Here is a 2,794-nt window from a genome sequence, read left to right as displayed (position 1 = left end):
ATTAAAAGCAAAGAAAGAAAAAACTCAATCCAATATCAGATTCTAAAATATAAAGCTTATCTTGATATGGAGTATTACAGGACAATTTCTAACAGGCTTAGTTAGTCGGAAGTGCCAATAATGTGGGTTGAGCCTAAGGCCACCGGCATTATTGCCTAATCCATCTGATGAGCATCCCTAATTCAATGCCGTAGTAGTGGGTTTTTTTATCCACATCTCTACTGGATGCTTGGAGTAGTTTAGGCTGCTAGTTGGAATATTTTGTTCAATTACAGGCACAAGCATTGTTAATAAAGATTAAACAGTGGACTTGTCACACCCACATTTAGTATTTTACAATTTGGAAATGCTATCCTCAGTGGTCCTCTTGTGGATGATCCTCTAGGAACTACTACTTCTCAGGAAACCTCAGAAAAGCACCTAATGTCACTCGCAAATCAAACTTGGCCAAAGTGTTAAACGTTCAGTACTAATCACAATCTCACATGACTGATCAAATAAGACAATAGCATCGATATAATTCACATTGCTTTTTTTTTTTTTAAAATCCTTCGTCTAGAAGGTACATGCATCAAGTTGCCCATGCCAAGATACGATACTTCAGTCATTAGCCGACCCAACTTACTAACTAATAGAGAAAGCTCTATTTGCTGGTTAACTCGGCTTCTACCTTTCCCATCTCAAATCTCTCCCTATTCACTGGCCTACTATAAAGCCACTTTTTGCTGAAAACCTCTTCCATCTCTTCCAAAGGCCTCCCTTTAGTCTCAGGACAAAGGAAGAAGAAGAACATCCATGCCAAGATAGAAATCCCTGCAAACATAAAGAAGGCCCCCCCAATGGTTATAGCCTTGTAGAGTGATATGAAGGTCATTGATATGGTTCCATTCATCACCCTATTTACGGCCACCCCTATGCTGGCCCCCTGGGCTCTCAGCTTCAGGGGGAAGATCTCAGAACTATAAACCCATGTAATGGGCCCAAGCCCAATAGAGAAGGATGCCACAAAGAAGAACACTGTCAGAATGGATAGACTAATGGCCCACACCAACCTCTCCTCTGTGTGCTCCACCATGGTCAGGCCTAACCCTAACCCACTTAGTGACACTATCATCCCCCCCAAGCTAGTCAACAGCAAGGGCCTCCTCCCAACCCTATCCAACAGAAACGTGGCTATCAAGATGAAGAAAGTCTTTGTGAGGCCAACACCCATGGTTGCAACCAGGAGCTTGTTTCTGGTCGTGATCCCTGCCTTCTTGAAGATCCTAGGACTGTACAACACCACTGCTTCGATCCCGGTGGCATGCTCGAAGAAATGAATGCCGATCGCAGCAATCAAGATGCGCTTCACTGGAGGAGTGGGCCTCAGCAGTAGCTCCTTCCACACTCCCTCCCCTCGAGTGCTCTTCGTCAGCTTGACAACATCGCCGGTGCAACTCTCATCAACCCCCGCAGCGCCCTTGATCTCCTTTAGCCTTAGCTCTGCCTCTTCCCTCGAGTTCGATACTCGAACTAGCACGTCCCTCGCATCCTTGATGTGGCCTTGCATCACCAACCACCTTGGGGACTCGGGCATCTTCCAAATGCCAACTGCCAATATAATGGGGGGAAGTGCACCGATACCGAGCATCGATCGCCAGCCATATATCAATGGAAGCTTTGCGAAGAAATAGTTTGATACATAACCTAGCAAGATACCAAAGCTGATGCAGATCTCCGGAAGGGAAGTGAGGAATCCCCGTGAGGACGGTGATGAGATCTCGGCAGAGTAGACCGGTGCAATCATCAGTGCATATCCAACTCCGACGCCAGCAATGCACCTACCAGATATAAGTACAGGGAAGGAAGGTGCTAAGCCCATGAGGAGGGAGCCAAGGAAGAAGATGATGGAGGAGAGGACGATGGTGTAGCGTCGACCGATCCAGTCGGAGGCCCTGCCGGCCGTCAACGACCCTAAGAGTGCACAAATGTTCAAAATTCCAGCAAGGACTTCAACTTCACCATCAGTTATCTTTAAATCTTCTTTGATGAACAGCATGGCGCCACTCATAACCCCGGTGTCTGCGAATTAAGCAATGATACACTAATCATAATTCTAGATCATCCCGTAAAGCGTATATAAAATCTTTGATAAAAGTAGAAGAAAAGGATCAAGAGAGCATTTAATAACTCATGAAACTATTTCAAAGATAAGAATATAGTAATATAAATAAATAAATAAGAAAAGAGAGTGAGGGTCATACCATAACCCAATAAGATGGAGATCATGGAAGCAATGATGGCACAAGCACAAGCATACTTGTTTCTCCTCTCCTTCCTCCTTGGATGATATATTGGGATCTCTTCTTTCTCTCTCACACCAACCTTAGCATGCTCCATGGCTACCTCCATCTCTCGCACCACTCTCTCTTAGCAAGTCTAGGGTCTCTTATAGGCCAAGCAATTGCTTTCACACTGGAAAAGATCCCCCACTTTGATCCAAAAAAACCTTTTCCACTCGTGAAGCGGTGGGAAAGCGAGTAATAATGTATGGAAAGTTTCAGGCTTAGCAACGTAAGGTCGGGGCGTGTCCTCCTGGGAGGGCGGTGGCCACAGGAGCCATGCGCAAGATTCGAAATCTTAGGATTGCCGAACAAATCTTGATCGCCATTTATACTATAGATTTATCCCATGGCGGTACTTATCCGTAGAACCGCTAAGTATTCAAAGTCAACGGACTGGTAAGCTGTGCCAAACACCCAGTACTGATTCAAGTGCTCGTGGGACCGCTTTGTGGGGTAAGCTCCACCGGACC

The 2,794-nt window shown here is 45.6% G+C and overlaps 1 protein-coding gene across 1 annotated transcript; it reads right to left on the bottom strand.

Annotated features, from left to right (window-relative positions):
- Positions 1-498: 498 nt before the first annotated feature.
- LOC120106637 (putative polyol transporter 6) lies at positions 499-2,494 on the bottom strand. Its single transcript, XM_039119634.3, has 2 exons — positions 2,244-2,494; positions 499-2,061 (listed from the first exon to the last, which is right to left on the bottom strand). The coding sequence occupies exons 1-2, from the start codon at positions 2,389-2,391 to the stop codon at positions 644-646; spliced, it is 1,566 nt and encodes a 521-aa protein (XP_038975562.3). The 5' UTR covers positions 2,392-2,494; the 3' UTR covers positions 499-643.
- Between the last annotated feature and the right edge of the window lie 300 nt (positions 2,495-2,794).

This window comes from Phoenix dactylifera, chromosome 7 (assembly GCF_051530095.1).
Source record: "Phoenix dactylifera cultivar Ajwa chromosome 7, Ajwa_hap1_PhDact_Kaust_v1.1, whole genome shotgun sequence".
NCBI lineage: Eukaryota > Viridiplantae > Streptophyta > Magnoliopsida > Arecales > Arecaceae > Phoenix > Phoenix dactylifera.
The sequence above is the reverse complement of the archived record's forward strand: the minus strand, read 5'-3'. Positions and strand labels throughout refer to the sequence as shown.

Coding starts and splice junctions, on each gene's coding strand:
- LOC120106637 (XM_039119634.3), bottom strand. CDS start 2,391: ATGGAGGTAGCCATGGAGCATGCTAAGGTTGGTGTGAGAGAGAAAGAA. Junction 2,062..2,243: donor CTCCATCTTATTGGGTTATG/GTATGACCCTCA, acceptor CTTAATTCGCAG/ACACCGGGGTTATGAGTGGC.